An 18,915-nucleotide genomic window follows, 5' to 3' on the forward strand; every position below is an offset into this window, starting at 1 on the left:
ATCACGGATCCTCACTCCATCCACCCCGCGCATTCTCTCCCCGGCCGGCAAACACCTGACGCCCCAAACACAGACCTATCACCTGGTCCCAGCCATCCCAGCTCCTCCCAATGCCTTGAAAGAAGCAGGTACCGTTAAAAGTTTGATCCATGTAAAAGTTGACTCCACCCCTTTCTTTGGCCCGAAAAAGTGGTCCAAAGATTCGACCATTACACAAGATATACGGCATATTTTTTAAAATTTTGATCGTATGTACGGATGGTCGTAATTTGCATAGGTTGTAAGTCAGGGAATGCCTGTATTCTTTTTGGTTATACAACTCTCAAAGCACCAACATTGTTCAGAAGAGTTGAAAGCCCCTCTGAGGAATGTCAAAATGAACAGGATGTGAGAAACAGATGCATGCAATAGAAATAGAGGAGAAATATGTCATTTTTCAATTTACACAGCCACTTTCCATTTTATTACAGAATTATGGGAATTTAAAAGCTGAAGTTGAGCAACTTCAGATAATCTTGATGAGACCGCAGCTGGTCGTAAGAAATAGAAGCACGAGTAAGCCATCTGGCCCACCATCAGATCACAGCAGATCTGGCCTCAGCTCCACTGACCCAGCTTTGGCCCTGCAGGCTATAACACACCACTTTAAATGTGAGAGTGTTTTCCCCTTGACAACCCCATCAAGCCTGCACTAGCCCAAGGATAAAAGGTATATTCTTCCTTCTCCAAATTTGATGTCCCCAAGATTTTGGCATCAGTTAGCATAGCGGTTAGCACAGCGTTAAGCAAGGCTGTGTTCTCGCACCAACCCTCTTTTCAATCTTCTTCAGCATGATGCTGAACCAAGCCATGAAAGATCCCAACAATGAAGACGCTGTTTACATCCGGTACCGCACGGATGGCAGTCTCTTCAATCTGGGACGCCTGCAAGCTCACACCAAGACACAAGAGAAACTTGTCCGTGAACTACTCTTTGCAGACGATGCCGCTTTAGTTGCCCATTCAGAGCCAGCTCTTCAGCACTTGACGTCCTGCTTTGCGGAAACTGCCAAAGTATTTGGCCTGGAAGTCAGCCTGAAGAAAACTGAGGTCCTCCATCAGCCAGCTCCCCACCATGACTACCAGCCCCCCCACATCTCCATCGGGCACACAAAACTCAAAACGGTCAACCAGTTTACCTATCTCGGCTGCACCATTTCATCAGATGCAAGGATCGACAATGACATAGACAACAGACTCGCCAAGACAAATAGTGCCTTTGGAAGACTACACAAAAGAGTCTGGAAAAACAACCAACTGAAAAACCTCACAAAGATAAGCGTATACAGAGCCGTTGTCATACCCACACTCCTGTTCGGCTCCGAATCATGGGTCCTCTACCGGCATCACCTACGGCTCCTAGAACACTTCCACCAGCGTTGTCTCCGCTCCATCCTCAACATCCATTGGAGCGCTTTCATCCCTAACGTCGAAGTACTCAAGATGGCAGAGGTCGACAGCATCGAGTCCACGCTGCTGAAGATCCAGCTGCGCTGGGTGGGTCACGTCTCCAGAATGGAGGACCATCGCCTTCCCAAGATCGTGTTATAGGGTGAGCTCTCCACTGGCCACCGTGACAGAGGTGCACCAAAGAAAAGGTACAAGGACTGCCTAAAGAAATCTCTTGGTGCCTGCCACATTGACCACCGCCAGTGGGCTGATATCGCCTCAAACCGTGCATCTTGGCGCCTCACAGTTTGGCGGGCAGCAACCTCCTTTGAAGAAGACCGCAGAGCCCACCTCACTGACAAAAGGCAAAGGAGGAAAAACCCAACACCCAACCCCAACCAACCATTTTTCCCCTGCAGCCGCTGCAACCGTGTCTGCCTGTCCCGCATCGGACTTGTCAGCCACAAACGAGCCTGCAGCTGATGTGGACTTTTACCCCCTCCATAAATCTTCGTCCGCGAAGCCAAGCCAAAGATTGCAATGCCAGCGACCTGTGTTTGAATCCGACGCTGCCTGAAAGGAGTTGTATGTTTCTCCCAATGTCTGCGTGGGTTTCCTTCGCGTCCTCCGGCTTCCTCCCACATCTCTGAGATGCACAGACTTAGTATGTTAATTGATCACATGTGCATAGTTGGCCAGTGTGGGCCAGATGGGCCTGTTACCATGCTGGATCTCTAAATTTAAAAATAACTCGTTCCATCCTGTTTGTCTTGTCCAACTCTCTTTTATCTGCATGCACATTTAAATCTCCCCCTCAGCATTAATGGAGAGGGACAAAAATATAAAGAAGCATAAAGTTTGGACTCACCAGTTGTTGACCTTGGACTCCCCAGCCTGCGTACTGCAATTTTGCATTTTTAACCTCAGGTGGATTCAGGGCGAGATGTTCCCTGTTCCGAGAAATAAAATGGTCAGAAGAGCAATGTTCCCCCAACAGTGCAGATCAGTTCCCTCAGGGAGAGTCAGGCCCTGCCATCTACTCAGCTTGTTCACACCAATCCCATTTTATCCTCACATTTCCCTTCACCAGTCACCTGCATTAATAAAGCAGCCTATTAATCCACTAAGCTGCACGGCTCTGGGACGTGGGAAGATACCAGAGCCATGACTGGAAAGCCACATGAATGCAGGGAGAATGTGCAGACTCCACATAGACAGCACCCAAGGTCAGATTAAACCCAGACTGCTGGGGCTGAGAGACAGCAGCTCTACCAGTGCACCACTGAGCCATCCTTCATAGAAGAGGTGAAACACAGGATTCTGTTGGCACCATGGTTAAGTGAGAAAACACAAATGCTGGAGAAACTCAGCAGGTTAAACAATGCCTTTGCATAGCAAAGGTGACGATACATCACCAACATTTCGGGCTTGAACTCTTCATCAAGGTGTGAGGGAACATGAGAGATGTCCAAACAAAAGGGGGAAGGGGTGGTGGTGAGGGTGGGAGATGATAGGTGGAGAGGGGTGGGGTGGGAGAACACTGAAGGAGGGGGGGAGGAGTCTAGGCTGGATGGAGAGAGAGTCAATAGAGAGGAAGGCAACGTGGCTGTGGAATCGAGTCTGGGCAAGTACATGGTTGTAGAGCGTGAGAGCAGCGGGGGTGACAGATGGGAACCAGTGAGAGAGATTCCCACAGAACTCCCTACGGAGAGCAAAGGCAAACTTCTTCAGGGTAGGAATCCTTTGGAAAGCTTTCACAGTTTTAGTAATTAGAGGTAAAACACAGGATTCTGTTGACATCATGGTTAAGTGAAAAAAAACACTCAAGTGCATTACAACACAGAACAGGCCCTTTGACCCATGATGTTGTTCCAACCTATGGAAATCTACTCCACAATAGTCTAGTTTTCCCCAACCTCAAACCCATAACTCTCTATTTTTCTTTCATCCATGTGCCTATCAAAGAGTCATTTAAATGTCCCTATTATACCAGCCTTCATCTCAACTCCCAGCAATGCATTCCAGGCCTGCACCACTCTCTGTGGAAGAAAAAGTTACCTCTGACTTTTCCCCACTCACCTTCTGGTACTTGCTATTGCCACCCCTGGAAATAGTGGTCTATCCTTTCGAAGACCCGCAGCTCTCATCCTATGTCACCTCAAAGAGAAAAGCCCGAGCTCTGCCAACTTTGCTTCATCAGATACGTTCTCCAATCCCGGCAACATCCCGAGCAACATCCAGGTAAATCTCCTCTGCTTCCTCTCCAAAGAATCTACATCCATCCTGTAATGCAGTGTCCAAGTGTGGATTAACCAGAGTTTTATCGAGCTTCATTTTGCTCCGTGGCTCCTAATTCTTGACTTGAATGAAGGAATATTCAAAACCTCCCATTTCATGATCCTTAAATACCGAACCGGTGATCTGTGAGTCACAACAGGAAGAGCAAAAGCTTTAGTCCAGTGGTTCTCAAACTTTTTCTTTCCGATCACATACCACTTTAAGTAATCCCCATGCCGTAGGTGCTCTGTGATTAGTAAGGGATTGCTTAAGGTGGGATGTGGGTGGGAAGAAAATGTTTGAAAACCACTGTTTCAATTGTGCCTCATTGACTCGTTATGTGCATGGTTTCATAACTCCAAAGGAAATGGGCCGATGACCATTTTCCTCAATCAAAATATTTCAGTAACAATTGGGTCCAGAGCAGAGATTCTCAACCTTCCTTTCCCATCCACATCCCACTGTAAGCAATCCCTTACCAATCACAGAGTACCGATGGGATAGGGAATACTTAAAGTGGTATGTGAGTGGAAAGGAAAAGGTTGAAAGGAACCTTTTGTAAATTTATGGCTCCTTTTGAGAAAATAATCTGGTTGACAGGGACTGCTCCGCCCCGTCTTCAAGAAGCTGCAGAGACTCAGTCCATATCTACCTTCCCTCCATTGACTCCATTGACTCCTGCTGCCTTGGAAGAACAGCCAACACACTAAAAGACTCATCCCGCCCCAACCATCCTCTTTTCATCCCTCTCCCATTAATGAGTGCGAGATCACTCACCACCAGACTCCAAAATGACCTTAAAACAGTAAAACTCTGTTGCCTTTGGTCTGTACCAGCTGATCTCTCTCTGTAACTCTGCACTTCTACCCTGTATCTGTACCTGTACTAAGAATGAGATGTTGAACTGGACTGCTCACCAGAAAATCTCGATTACTGCATTTTGGTACTCGAGATAGTCAACTTAAAATTGAACGGTACTGCTTTTACAATGTTTTAACTGTTCTGTCTCTCTGTAATACTAAACTCTGCAATTTTCCTTCAAATTCTCACCTTGATGAAGGGCTCAGGCTCAAAATGTTGATTATATTTCTTTGCCTCCTATCGATGCTGCGGGACCTGCTGAATTTCCCCAAATTTTTTGTGTATTTATTCTGTAATTTTGTTTCATTTTGCCCTATAGGTGCCTAAATTTTTATCCATGATTGTCAGGACCGGACACCTACCGTTGTTCAGAATCTTCCAGATTTTGGAATTATTTTGATTTCCATCCCTTTAAGCCCGCTTGAGTTGTGCTGCTGTCTCCCCACCTCCCCCGGGGTTGCGATGTGTCTCTCCCCCCACCCTTGTTTGCCCAAGTTGCAATATCATCTCCCTCTCTCTCTCTCTCTCTCTCCCCCTCTCCTGCCTGAGTCACGCTGCCATCTCTCCCCCTCCCTCGCCCACCCAGCTGAGTCACACCATCTCTCCTCCTCCCTTGCCTGCCCAAGTCGTGCTGCCAGCTCTCTCTCCCCTCATCTGCCTGTCATGCTGCTGACTCTGTGCCCACCTGAGTCACACTGCCAACTCTCTCCCCAACCCACCCGAATTGCACTGCCATCTCAATCCCCTCTCACCCACCGAGTTGTACTGCCATCTCTCTCTCTCCCCCTCACCCATCTGAGTCATGCTGCCGTTTCTCTCTCTGTCTCTCTCTCTCTCTCTCTCTCTGCCCGAGTCATGCTGCCAACTTTCCCCCCTCACCTGCCCAAGTCTTGATACGGTCTCTCTTGCCCCCCTCCTCCACTGCCCAAGATGCACTGCCATCTCTCTCTCTCCCCCCACCCAAATGAGTCACACTGCCATCTCTCTCTCTCTCTCTCTCTCTGCCCGCCTGTCGCACCGTCTCTCCTCCCTCGCCCACCCAAGTCGTGCTGCTGTCTTTCCCCCTCCCTAGCCCGCCTGAGTCGCGCTGCCCTCTCTCTCTCCACCCCCTACCCCCCGCTGTACCAGCTCCAGGACAACGGCCCTCTTCTCAGTTCCCATACCCTGGTGCTGGTACAGCAGATTCAGCTGTGTGTGGGATTATGGGTAGTGACGACAGCCAATGAGTAGTCGCCAGGCTGACTGAAAGTGCCGTGACACTGGACGGGTATCAATAGAGGCGATTCGGAGCTGCTTATAAAGTAGTGGAATGTGACGGGATACATGGGAGTTGAGCGAGGGTCGTATCGGGTCATGTTTGGTGCCAAACTCCATCTTTGATGAGCAGATGTCATCTACCGAAAAAAGTGCTGGTTTTAGGAGGTTGCCGGTTTTCGGAATTCTGCAGAAAAAGTGAGGCACCTGTAGCAGTTTGATATAAGTATATACTGACTTGTCTGGTTAGCACGCAGGACAAACTTTCGGTGCTCTCCACATTAAACAAATATGAGTGAATAAAAAGTTTCATTAAAATACTGTTCATCTCCACCAGGTGGCGGATCTTTCACAAACCAGGCATTCATGAGACAATTCACAAAGATCAGCCAATTGGTTAATGAGAGACCACTCACAAAACAATAACCAGGGAGGCTGAGACAACACTAGCAATAAAAGCTCTCATTAATTTTAAATGTTCCAGGTATTCAGACGCATTAACTAAAAACTTGAAATTGAAGAAATATTTGGAAGTAAACAAGTTGACTAAAGGCACATGAAAACCACTGGTAAACGTATACATGGTTTTGTAGAAACATTTGGCCTCCTCGTCCTTTGACCTCGGGGAAGGTGGTTTGCTCTGGCAGAAAGTTGTGCGATCCCTGCAGGATCAAGTTTCTCAAGAATTCTGCCTGCACAGCGAGATTTGCCCTTGCCGATCTCAGACCATGAAGACCACAAGACGAGGGAGCAGAATTTGGCCATTTGGCTCATCGTGTCTGCTCTGCCATTCAATTCATGGCTGATGTATTCTTCCTCTCAACCCTGTTCTCCTGCCTTCTCCCCGCCACCTTTGACGCCCTTACTAATCAAGAATGTGTCTTTAAATCTCCCCGTCGACTTGGCCTTCACAGCTGTCTGTGGCAATGAGTTGAACTGATTCACCACCCTCTCTGGCTGAAGGAATTGTCCCTGTTCCAATGGCACACCCTTTCATTCTGAGGCTGTTCTCATGGGTCCACAGTGGAAACCCAGGACAGTTTAGCCTGGATCTGACAGGAATAATTGACAACTAGCAGCGAGATACAAAGAAACAAACATGGGAAGAAGAATGGAGCTGGTGAAGCCAGGTGTCATTTGCAAGCTGCTCCAAGCACATCTTCTCTTTCCATGTAATACTGCTCTCCCAGCGCTCCAGTATTCTCTGCACCACTGATCACCATGCTCTGTAATCGTGCTCTTGTTTTTTACTTTGTACAGTTTTATCCACAGAAATATAGAACATTGCAGCATAGACAATGAGCCCTTTGATCCTTCTAGTATGCCTAATCCCACTGACCTACAGTTCCCCTCCCATCCATGAACCTGTCCAAATGTTTCTTAAATGTTAAAAATGAGCCTGCATTCAGCACTTCAGCTGGCAGCTCGTTCCCCACTCCCACTACAATAATCCCCTGAATATTCCTCTTAATTTTGCCCATGTTTTCTGGTTTGTATCTCACCTAACCAGAGTGGAAAAAAAGCCTGCTTGCATTTACTCTATCTACACCTCTATCAAATCTCCCCTTCTTCTACACTCCAGGAAATAAAGTCCTAATCTGTTTAACCTTTTGCTATAATTCAGTTCCTGAAGACCGGGCAACTTCCCAGTCAATCTTGGCTTTCAATCATATTATTATCTTTCCTGCCATTAGGTGACCAAAACTGCACATTAGAGTTGACTTGCTGTTCTACTTGGACAAGAATCATTCTCACAAGAAGTTGCCTGGATTGGAAAAGGTCTTATGAGGCAAGGTTCGCAGAGCTGGGGCTTTTCTCTTTGGAGTGAAGAAGGGTGACTTCACAGAGGTCTACCAGATTATATTTGGCATAGATAGGGTAGACAGCCAGGAACTTTTTCCCACCAGATGACATCTGTACAAAATGAAGGGAGGTAAGTTTAGGGGAGACATCAGGGGCAAATCTTTTACACAGAGAGTTGTGGGTGCCGAGAATGCATTGCCAGGGGTGAAGGCTGGAACAATAGGGGCATTTAAGAGACTTGTAGGTAGGCATATGGAGCATATGAGTTACAGAGGATTTAGTTTTTTAGGGTACGTATATATACCAGATATAGGTCAGTCCAACTTCATGGGCCAAAATGCCTGTACTGTGCTATAATGTTCTATATTCTAGTACTACGTATAATGTAACAACAACATCGACCATGACGTCTCCTGTGGCAGTTCAAAGCTACAATTCTCCATAAATAAACTACTAGGGCCACTCTGGAAACTCTTCCAAGTATCCCAATTTGGTATCTGCCAGATTATGGGTGCTTGAATTCAACTGATCTCAATGTCATATGCACACGGGCCAACGGGAACCCTTGAAAGGTCTAAGCTTTGGCTCAAGCCTGACTTCAAATCCTATTGCATGTCCAAGCCCAAGATCTGGAGCTCAGAATTCAGACCACAGTCTCCTGAGTCCCATAGATCATGAGAATGTTTAAGACCAGAAGACGTAGGAGCAGAGGCTGACCATTTGACCCATTGAGACTGCTCTGTCATTCCATCATGAGCTGATCCATTCTCCCCCTCAGCCCTAAACCCCAGCCTTCTCCCCGTATCCTTTAATACCCTGTCTATTCAGATACCTATCAATCCCTCTCTTAAATACACCCAATGGTTTGGCTTTTACAGCCACCCATGGCAGCAAATTCCAGAGATTCACCACTCTCTGGTTAAAGAAATACCTCCACATCTCTGTTTTAACTGGGTGGCCTTCAATCCTGAAGTTGTCCTCTTGTCCTAGACTCCCTTACCACAGGAAACAGCTTTGCCACATCTACTCTGTCCAGGCCTTTCACCATCCGAATTCCCCCCTCATTCATGTTCACCCCTGGCAATACATCAAAACCATGAAGTTCCCTTCTATACCATGGTCATCTGCCACAAGTAGGGCTGCTATCTCCCAGCCATTGTGAACTAGCTTCAACCTGGGCCCCAGATGCTCTGTGTGGAGTTTGCATGTCCTCCCTGTGGCCAAATGGGTTACCTATGGATGCTCTGGTTTCCTTCCACACCTCAAAGACATAGGAGTTGGTCAGTTAATTGGCAGCTAAAAGTTGACCCTCATGTATACATGAGTGATGGATTCGGGGAGGGGAGGTTGAGTTATTAGGAATTTGAAGAGATGAGGGTGACATGGAAAATTACTGGGAGAGTTGGAACTGGCAGGATGAGCTAGGAAAACCCCCTTCTATATCGTAAGGAAATGTAGTTATGAGTGGCTAATTTAATTGGTTCATTCTTCCCTGTGGGGCTTCTTAGATTAGATTGCCCACCATCTCTTCTTGTCCTGGTCACCCTGCTCCCACCATCAGGACTATGCCAGCAGAGTAGTCACTTACCATGTGTGCAGGTTGCACAGGGTGTAGTGCGCTGTGAAGGATTGGCGGTGAGTCTGAAAAATAAAACAGGGACACATTAAATTTATGATGTTCATTAATTCACAGATGAGCAATGGGCAGCGTAACAACCAACGCAAAAAAAAACATTAAGGTGCTTGCGAGAGGTACAGGTGCTCCTCAGGTTATGGGAGTCCTGATTAACGAAAATCCACATTGACCAAAATTCTCTCATGCATTTTTAAAGCTAGGGATTAAAAAAAAGTCATAAAATGTTTCATTTGGAGATGGAGACCACAACTCCCTAACTGTGAGCACTGCCATGAAGAAGGACAGAAGAAGACAATGTGGGAAAATAATTAATTACAATGCCAGCTACTCCCCGACTTACAACTGTAATTGGGACTGAAGGGTTGGTGGTACCTCGAAATGGACGCAAGTCGGAATTTTGAAACTTTCTAATGAAATATTTTTTTTCATTGTAGATGTGACGATGGCAACTTAAAGCTTCCTGAATTTCTCAATCAGTCTTGGTGAATCTTTCCACATTCTGGTCAAAACTTGCCTTTTTATTTGCCGTCCTGGGGCCTGTAGGCTGGGTGCGGCCATGTTGAGTCCTGTGCGCATGCGCGAGCGTTAGGTTGGCGCGTGCGTGGTGGGTTCGCGTATTGGAGTTTGGTTGGCGCATGTGCACAGGAATCAACATGGCCGCGCTCAGCCTATGGACCCTGGGAAGCCGACAAACAAGGCAAGTACGCGCATTTTGGCTCTTACATGCCCTGTATCCCTGTTATAGTAGGTCAAATACAACATAAACTACATAAATTTTATTTTTTTTGTATATATATTTTTTAAATTCAGTCATGTAAGATGCATAGGTCGCAAGTTGGGGAGCACCTGTAGTATTAAATTAAACAAGAGCAGGGAAGAGTAAACTCTCCTTTATTCCCTTTACAGCCTATGACTCTGTGGTGCAGTATGACAACACCACCATCTACAAATTTGCTGACAAATTTGGTAGTACATTATATAAAAAGAGACGATGGGTCAGCATACAGGAGGGAGATTGAAAACTAGGTTGGATGGTGCACCAACGACTACCTCACACTCAAAACCAAGGAGCTGATTGTTGACTTCACGAAGGGAAAACTGGAGGTGTATGATCCAGTGATCATGGGGGGGGGGGGGGTGGTAGGGATCAGAGGTAGAGAGGTCGAGCAAACTTAAGTTAGAACCATAGAACGTTACAGCACAGAAAACAGGCTATTCAACCCTTCTAGTCTGTGTTGACTATTGTTCATCCAGTTCCAATAACCTGCTCGTATTCCATAACCCTCCAGACCTCTCTCATCCATGTATCTATCCAATTTATTCTTAAAACTTAAGATCGAGCCCACATTCACCTCATCAGATGGCAGCTCATTCCACACTCCGACTATTCTCTGAGTGAAGAAGTTCCCCCTAATGCTCCCCCTAAACCTTACCCCTTTCACCCTAAAGCCATGTCTTCTTGTATCTAATCTAAGTGGAAAGAGCTTACTTGCATTTATTCTGTCTATACCCCTCATAATTTTGTAAACCTTTATCAAATCTCCCCTTATTCTTCTTCATTCCAAGGAATAAAGTCCTAAGTTATTTAATCATTCTCTGTAACTCAACTCCTGAAGACCTGGCAAGATCTTAGTAAATCTTCTCTGAACTCTTTCAATCTTATTGATATCCTTCCTGTTGTTAGGTGACCATAACTACATGCAATATTCCAAATTTGGCCTCACCAATGTCTAACATCCCAACTCCTGTACTCAATACTTTGATTTATAAAGGCCTCACTACCAAAAACTTTCTTTACAACCCTGCCCACCTACGACACCACCTTCAGGGAACAATGTACCCGTATCCCCAGGGCTCTTTGCTCCTACACACTCTTCAGTGCCCTACCATTTACAGTGGACATCCTTCCTTGGTTTGGCCTTCCAAAATGCAATATCTCACATTTGTCTGCATTAAACTCCATCATCCATTTTCCCAGTTGGTCCAGATCCCTCTGAAAGCTTTGAAAATCCTATCTTGGTGTCATCAGAAAACTTGTTGATCCAATTTCCCACATTATCATCCACATCATTGATATAGACAACAAACAACAATGGTCTCAACACAGATCCCTGAGACACACCACTCATCACAGGCCTCCAGTTTGAGAAGCAATCATTCACTACTATTCTCTGTTTTCTCCCACATAGCCAATTTCAAATCCGGTTTACAACCACTCTATGGATACCTAGTGTCTTAACTTTCTAAACTAACCTCCTATGTGGAACCTTGTCGAAGGCCTTACTAAGTTCCACGTCCAAGGCCTTTCCTTCATCTACCTTCTTGGTAACTTCCTCAAAAAACTCTACAAGATTTGTTTTAAATATGACATACCACGCACAAAGCCATGCTGACTAGCCTTAATCAGACCATTGGTGTCCAAATATCTATATATCCTATCTCTCAAAGCTCCTTTCAATAATTTACCTACTACTGGCGTCAGGCTCACTGGCCAATAGTTACTTCTGTTTACTTTTGGAGCCTTTCTTAAAGGACGTAACAGATGAGGGAAGTACATATCATTAAGGTTCAATCAAAATAACTTGGATGAGGCTGAGCTGGAACACAGGCCTATTGAACCAGGCGGTCTTCTTATATTACATCACCACAATCTTGCCCGTGGTGTACAGTTCTGTGTTCTTTGTCTCCTGAATCATGCTCTGTTGGTGGGTGGGCATTGGGAGAGGGCTACATAGATTCCCATGAGCTTTGACCTGGCCCCAAATTCTCCACTTATTATTCAGGGGTCATAGACCCTCTTGCTCATTACAATTCTGCTACTCTATAGGCAACATATATTTAGAACCAGTCAAATACATTAATTATATTACTTGATGAGCATTGGCAAGCGAGTGAAATAATTACAGCTCTGTTTCATTTGGTTTGTAAATAAGGATATATAAGAGTGTAATTGACACGTAATTACACCATTCTGCAACTCGTTATGGGAACGGTTAAAAATAGAACTGGCTAAATGACTGTTTCAAGGATTAGATTTCACCTATTTGTGCAAAATTCCACCCCAAACTATTTCAGCCACTCTTATCCACCTTTTCATTTCAAATGTGAGATCAGCCAGCTATAATTGTAGCCAATTCACTGAACAGCCCATGTTTAAGGGGCTAAATTCCTCTGTTCTCTCATCAGCCAGTTATTTGCCAAAGAGACTATAATTTCATGTCTTGCAACTCTGGGGTGCTGGTCCAAAAAAAATACCACGTATTCATCATCAAAGATCCGCACCACCCAGGACATGCTCTGTTCTCGCTATTGCCATTAGGAAAAAAAAACGGTTTAGGTCGTGGTGACGTAATAACATTGCGCTAACCAGAATTTCTGAAGAAGGGTGCACTGAGATACGTCCATTGCATCAGCAAGCCTTAAATTTATTCTCAGTTTGACAACACCCTCACTGTATTTTCTTCTTAAGTAAGCTATCATGTTCAAAGGTGATTTCAGAGAGATACAGGAGAATGAAGATTAGGGGGTGGGGGTTGGGGAGAGGAAACAGGAGCAAAAGCAATCTGCTGGAGGAACTCAGCCCATTGAGCAATATCAATGGCCGAAGTTTTGGGTTGGAACCCTTCATCAAGATTCTGCATGTCTCTCGGGTAGCTCGTGAGGCCAACGTTGGATTTACAGACTCTGCCAGACGCGGGGCAAAAGGTGCTCAATGGGATGGGCAGTGTTATCCGGCCAAACAGCAGAGGCCCTTTGACCCACTGGGCCTGTATTGACCACAAAATACCCATTTTATCCTCCCCACATTTCCATTAGCCCCCCCCAATTTATTTCCATTAGCTCCCCCTCCCTCGATTTTCACACTCACATACACACTCGGGGCACGTTACAATACGCCAATGTGTTCTTCTTGGGAAATAGGGGAGAAAACCGGAGGAAAACCTTGCAGTCACGGGGAGAATGCGTAAACTCCACCCAGATGGCCTCAGAGGTTAGTTTTCAAGTCCAAGGACTGGTTCTAAGTATATGCTGCCTATGGAGTAGCAGAATTGTAATGAGCAAGAGGGTCTATGACCCCTGATTCTTCCCTGATTCTCCCTCTCCATTTTCTGGGGAGTTATCAGGCTCTTGGACATCCCCTTCTTACACTGACCAATGCCCGCTTTGATACCATGCAAGGACCATCTGTATAATTGCAAAGACACTTTATTTTTGCACTAGGATAACTGTGAATATTTATTATCTCAAGTTCAAGCAACCGGCAGTAATTGGCAAAAGAAAATCACAGAGATAGGTAAAAATAACAAAAGTTTAAAATTGGTGTACCCTAGCGGTTAGTTCACCAATCATGAAACACCCAATCTCAAGCAACTGGGATGTTTATTTATCTGACATTTACCAATCCCCATAAGTACTGGATACCGAGAGTTTTACTGATATTTATTTTTGTGTGTATTTATTGTCTTTTTACTTCAATTGTATTTAAGATGTAGCTGTTCTTAGTTATTTTGCAGATTCTTAATGCATTTTGGAGTTTATGTACATTGTACGATGTATAAAACAATATCAAAACCCATGAATTTCCAAGTCTCAGTGAGTACACTGCATTTTTTCAAGGAGGTTTTGAGAATATCTTTGAAGGGTCGTCTCTGTCTTAGAAATCCTTTTAATGTAAACGAGCTCCTTGCACTTTTTCAGGAGTCTGGCGTTGGGTGCATGAATGCTGCATGACCACACTCACCCCTACGCTGTAGTCCATCTGCCATCTATTCCCCCAAACCGACCAGTCCTTCTGCACATTCCCTCCTTCCTTAACATTAACCGCCCCTCTTCATGTCATCTGTAAACTTTGTCGCAAAGCCATCCATCAGATCAGATCGATTCCGTCATCTACTTTATTCACCTATTGCATGAAAAGTAACAGACCAACACCAACCCCTGCAGAGTTCCACTGGTCACCGGCAGCCTGCCAGAAACTGCCTCTTTTATTCCCACTCTACCTTCTGGCAGTAAGCCAACAGGTACCTTTCCCGTAATACCATGCACTTCTATCTTATTTAACAGCCTCATATGCGGCACCTCACCAAGGCATTCTGAAACTCTAATTAAGCAACATCCACTGACTCTCATTTGTCTGTCCTGCTTGATACTTCCTCAAAGAATCAAGCAAGATCTCCTCGAAGGAAACCATGCTGACTTCAGCCTATTTTATCTTGTGCTTTCAAATACCCTGAATATTCATCCTTCCTAATGGACTCGAGAATCTTGCCAACCACTGAAGTCAGGCTAACCGGCCTATAGTTTCCTGACTTTTGCCTCTCTCCCTTCTTAAAGATTGAAGTAACACTTGCCATTTTCCCATTCTCTGAAAGATTATTGCTCCTTCTTGTAACATCCCAGTTGTAATCTCTCAAAACCTGCCATCCTTCGTAGAGGTCGACTTGCCTGGACAGCAAGCAAAACAAAGTTTCTCACAGCACCTCAGTACCCATGACCATAAGCAATTCAATTCCATTTTCCAAGGTTTTGAAGGGACAGGGTTTATTGTTAGGGAGCCACTGACAGTCATTCTGCTCTGAGTATTAAAAAGATAAGCATGATTCCTCTTAAAGCCAACAACGCAAACCTCAAGGGATCACACATTATCATCAGATAAAAGAGGAGCAAGGCCATCTGCAGCTCCTTATGTTACAGCACTCGGAACGAGCAAAAATAGCAGTCAGAGATGTCACAGTCTATTGAATTTAGCTTCGAGCATCAATTCCGGCATAACTATCCTTTAAATACGCAGTACGTCACACGGACAGATGCTGAGTGATGTTACCATGGATACTATGTTATTGCAATCAATAGTAAATTGAGAATTGCTTCTATTTAGGACAAATGGTGGTCAGCGCAAAATTTGGGCAATTTTTCCTGCGGCCTTCAATACAATTGAATGCAGTTATTTGAGATGGCACCAGGTAGATAAAATAGAGTGAAATGCATCAATGACACACATTTACAGGATGGTTTACTTGGTCAGGACTGGAAGCAGCAATGATGGCTCTTAACCTCTCCGATATTTCCTGTTTCTTTTTAGTATTCTTTCTGCGGACACGGATGTCCCTGACAGCCCCATCCCCAAATCCTGCACCTGGTGCGGATGAGGAATAACCTGCGTGCCACTACTTCCTCAGGAATTTACGGAGGTTTGCTATGATGTTGGAAACCCTGGCAAATTTTGATAGAAGTGTGGTGGAAAGTGTGCTGACCAGGTGCGTCACGGTCTGGTTTGAGGACACCAATACCCCTGAGCAGAAAGCCCTGCAAAGGGTAGAGGACACAGCCCAGGAGATCACAGGCAAAACTCTCCCCAACATCGAGTGCATCTACAGGGAAAAGCGACTACCCCTCCAACATCAGACTCCTCAACAACAAACTCAATCAGAGACTCATTTAAGGACTTTCAGCGGCCCGCACCCCGTGCCTCGGGCCGACACAGATAATGGTCGTCAAACACGGCAACCAGCAAAGCATCATGCGGGCTGAGACACCCATTTCCATAGGCCGCCGGCAGAGCAGTTAAACTGGCCAATCACTGCCGGTGAATCACAGGGAGCCCAATCAGGGCCCGGGCATCCAAGGTAACCAATTAGCAGCCGGTCTGCTCAAGCCACACCCCGGTGATGACGTGGCCGAGCTGACTATAAAAGACAGAGCTGCCACTGAATAAACTCAGTGTCGAATATTCTCCAGCATGTCTGATATCAGCCTAACATCCACCCGGCAAAGGGCCAGTTTGGCCGAGAGACTATCAACATCCTGGGCTATCATATTGACCAACATGGAGCCAGATCATTACCCACTAAGGTGGATGTTATTCGCTCTTTCCCTATGCCATTGATGGTAAAGGGACTACAAGAGTTTTCAGATATGGTTAACATTTATCACCACTTCATACCTGCTGCCGCCCGCATCATAAGCCCACTCTTTCTCCTCCTGGCAGGACCCAGTAAAAACATACTATTGACCCAGGAAGCAACCCTAGCCAATCTCACCCTCCTCATGCACCCGCGGACAGATGCCCTGACCTCCCTCACGACAGATGCCTCCAGCACAGTGGATGGGGGTGAACTTGAGCAACTGGTGAATGGACAATGGCAACCGCTGGCCTTTTTCAGTAAACACCTCAGGCCACCAGAGCTCAAGGACAGGGCCTTTGACAGAGGAATGTTAGCCTTATACCTGGCAATTCGGCACTTTCAATACTCCCTTGTGGGCAGGAAGTTCAAAATTTACACAGACCACAAAACCCTTACCTTTGCCTTTAGTAAGGGGTCAGATCCGTTGTCAGCCAGGCAACAGCAACACCTGTCCTACATTTCCAAATTTACAACAGACATTGAACACATAGCTGGTAAGTCCAATGTGGTGGCTGGTGCCCTATCCCATCTGGCTATCTTGACGGTGCACGACCCTCCCCCTGCCATCAACTACACAGCCCTGGCTGATGTGTAGCAAGCAGACCCTGACATTCTGGCGCTCACCAGCTTTCAACTAGAGGACAATCGCCCCCAGCAATTGCATGCTGCTCTGTGACACCTCGCCCGTCAAAAGTGTGGTGAACAAGTATGTTTGGCACACCCTCCACGGAGGTCACCTTGTAGGCCAGCGCTTGTACTCAGTGCCAATCACCCAAAATCCAGACTCGTATCAAAGCTCCACCACAGACATTCCAGTCAGCACATAACCACTTCGGCCACGTGCACATTGACTTTGTGGGGCCCCTACCCATATTCAGAGGCCCCTACCCATATTCACGTTACCCACTTACAGTGGTTGACCGGATGACCGGATGACCAGATGACCAGATGACCAGAGGCAGTGCTACTATCACAGACCTCCACATAAGCATGCACACAGGAGTCCCCAAACACCTTATATTGGACAGGGGGGACCAATTCACTTCCGGTCTGTCGACAGCCTTGGCCCATGCCCTGAGGACCCAACTCCACCACACCACAACGTATCACCCACAGACCAATGGGTAAGTGGAGAGGTTCCACAAACATCTGAAGGCAGCCTTGATGGCTCGGCTTACTGGACTAACTGGGCTGACAAACTCCCTTAGGTCCTGTTAGGCATCCGAACTTCACCCAAGGAGGGTGAGTTAGTCTAGTACACCAGGCGAATTCATGATGGCCCCTGAGGACTTAAAGGAGGCCCCAGCGACCACACTATCCTGACTACGTGAGGGCCTAGGCATCCTGGTCCTTGCTAAACCTACGGTCATCCTTGCATTAAAGTCCCAAAGAACTTTACTAACTTTAAATATGTGTTTGGTGCGGGGCTCACCAGCCGCCTCTACAGCGGCCTTATGAGGGGCCATACCGTGTCCTCAGACACAACGGCTCCATCTGTATTTTTGATAATGGCGGCTGGGAAGAGACTTTCACACTCGACCGGTTGAAGCTGGCCTACTTTGACCAGCCCATCATTCACCTGACCCCACGGCGCAGTGGTCGGCTTCCTAAAAAGAGTGCCCTGATCGCCAGATCTGGGCGATGGGAGGGGAGGTCATGTAGCGGCCCATGGCCCATGCCTCAGGCCGACACAGGAAATGGCTGTCGAACATGGTGACCGGCAAAGCGTCATGCGGGTTTCCACAAGCCGCCAGCAGAGCGATGAAACTGGCCAATCACCACCGGTGGATCACAGGGGACCCTATCCAGGCCTGGGCGTCTGAGGTAACCAATCGTCACCCGACCCGCTCAAGCCACGCCCCAGAGGTGACACGGCCAAGGTATAAAAGGTAGAGCTGCCTCTGAATAAACTCAGTGTCGAATACACTCTACTGGTGTGTGAGTGTGTCTTTCTTCTCCTGCAGATTTGAGCTACAGTTTTAGGTCTATGACCATGAGCTTAAACCTAGTTGGAGCCATAACAACCTCGCTAAAGACGTACTTTTGCACTTTATTGATTTTTTTTCTCTCTGCATTGCACAGTCAGTTTGTTTACCTGTCTCTGTCTTTGCTTGGTTACATGTATGTATACGTATCTTTCTAAGTACAATTTTTTGCGCTACTATTAAGTGGCAATTCTGCCTCACCTGCAGGAAAAAAGAATCTCAGGGTTGTATGTGATGTCAAAATAAATCTGAATTCTGCTTACAGAAAACTCCCAATATGTTTCACTGTAGTGGATAGCCATTGAGTCAACAACAGGTTATTATAGCCCATAATATCCATTCTGACCAGCAGACATCCATCCATATTACTCCTGTTGTTGAGGAAGTAGGGAGTTTGCAGAGGGACCTGGACGAGTTGGGACAATAGGCAAAGACATGTGAGATGGAATACAGCATAGGGAAGTGAAGGAATAAAAAGTAGACTATTTTATAAATGGGGAGAAAATTCATAATGCGCAAGTCCAAAGGGTCTTGGGAGTATAAGAGCAGGATTCCCTAAAGGTTAACTTGCAGAATGAGTCACTAATAAGGAGGCAAATATAATGTAAGCATTCAAGAGGACACAAATATTGTGGTAAACCTCTGTATATAAATTTGGATGTGCTACGACATTCCCCTTGCTGACTGTGCCTGAGGCTTCTCCCACTGTGCCACAGCCACCCCCCCCACCCCTCCCCCAGTCCAGGACAGTCGACCAGCATGGATG

General features: G+C 46.2%; 1 protein-coding gene across 4 annotated transcripts in view; it reads right to left on the reverse strand.

Moving 5' to 3' along the window:
• The window catches only part of dpp6a (dipeptidyl-peptidase 6a), an 810,473-nt gene that overhangs the window by 180,436 nt on the left and 611,122 nt on the right, over window positions 1–18,915 (reverse strand). For all 4 annotated transcript variants that reach the window (XM_069914792.1, XM_069914791.1, XM_069914794.1 and 1 more), the window contains exons 6-7: window positions 9,212–9,264; window positions 2,297–2,378 (exon numbers count right to left, since the gene is read on the reverse strand). In XM_069914792.1, coding sequence (XP_069770893.1) covers window positions 2,297–2,378; window positions 9,212–9,264 — 135 coding nt within the window. The remainder of the gene's footprint in view (window positions 1–2,296; window positions 2,379–9,211; window positions 9,265–18,915) is intronic.

Source organism: Narcine bancroftii, chromosome 1 (genome assembly GCF_036971445.1).
Source record: "Narcine bancroftii isolate sNarBan1 chromosome 1, sNarBan1.hap1, whole genome shotgun sequence".
Taxonomy (NCBI): domain Eukaryota; kingdom Metazoa; phylum Chordata; class Chondrichthyes; order Torpediniformes; family Narcinidae; genus Narcine; species Narcine bancroftii.